Raw genomic sequence first — 686 nt, forward strand, 5'->3', positions numbered from 1 at the left:
TGTTTACTAAACTGCTATATTTTATTCATCATCAATTTTCATGTATGTTTCCCTATTTTTTTCCCCTTGCTTCTTTTCAAGGCAGGGAGTAGTAAGGTAAGTGTTTTACTAAAGAAAATAATTCATTCAAAAATTTACTCTTTGTCCTGTTTTTGTCTTTATAGTATTTTAAGATACCAATTTTTTCCTTATAAAACATTTAACTACATTTGTCAAGAAAGAATTAGAAAATGAAATAGGACATATCCTACAAAAACTTGCATTTAGACTGCAGGCATGTACCACCATGCCCGGCTTATATGTGGTTATTATGAGGGTCTTCATTATAATAAATTGGTTTTACAAATGACTTTACAAACTACTACACACTAGATAGTTTTAGTTTTTCCTTAAGTTTCAGAGTCTCATAAAAAGAAACTTAAACCAGACAAACCACAAATATTTTTCAGTGAAGGATTTTTTGGTTTATAAACATTGTTAACTTCATTTAGCACATGTTTAATTTATTCATTCTTTTAAGAACATTAAAATAGGATAATTATGGTATTTGTTTAATAAAATGACATATGTAAGAAAGGACTCTTTGGGGTGCTTTTATAGCTACCTTTAGCAAGGTGAAAATGTCTTCAGAGATTTTCTGAAACAGGACAATGTGGGAAATGGCTAGTCTTTTTTTTTTTTTTTTT

At 28.6% G+C, this 686-nt stretch overlaps 1 protein-coding gene across 1 annotated transcript in view; it reads left to right on the plus strand.

The window, feature by feature from the left end:
- Positions 1–686, plus strand: part of EML5 (echinoderm microtubule associated protein like 5) — a 186,729-nt gene that overhangs the window by 149,693 nt on the left and 36,350 nt on the right. The window contains exon 24 of the mRNA XM_012640398.1: positions 82–96. Coding sequence (XP_012495852.1) covers positions 82–96 — 15 coding nt within the window. The remainder of the gene's footprint in view (positions 1–81; positions 97–686) is intronic.

Source organism: Propithecus coquereli, unplaced genomic scaffold (genome assembly GCF_000956105.1).
Source record: "Propithecus coquereli isolate 6110/MARCELLA unplaced genomic scaffold, Pcoq_1.0 Scaffold152, whole genome shotgun sequence".
NCBI lineage: Eukaryota > Metazoa > Chordata > Mammalia > Primates > Indriidae > Propithecus > Propithecus coquereli.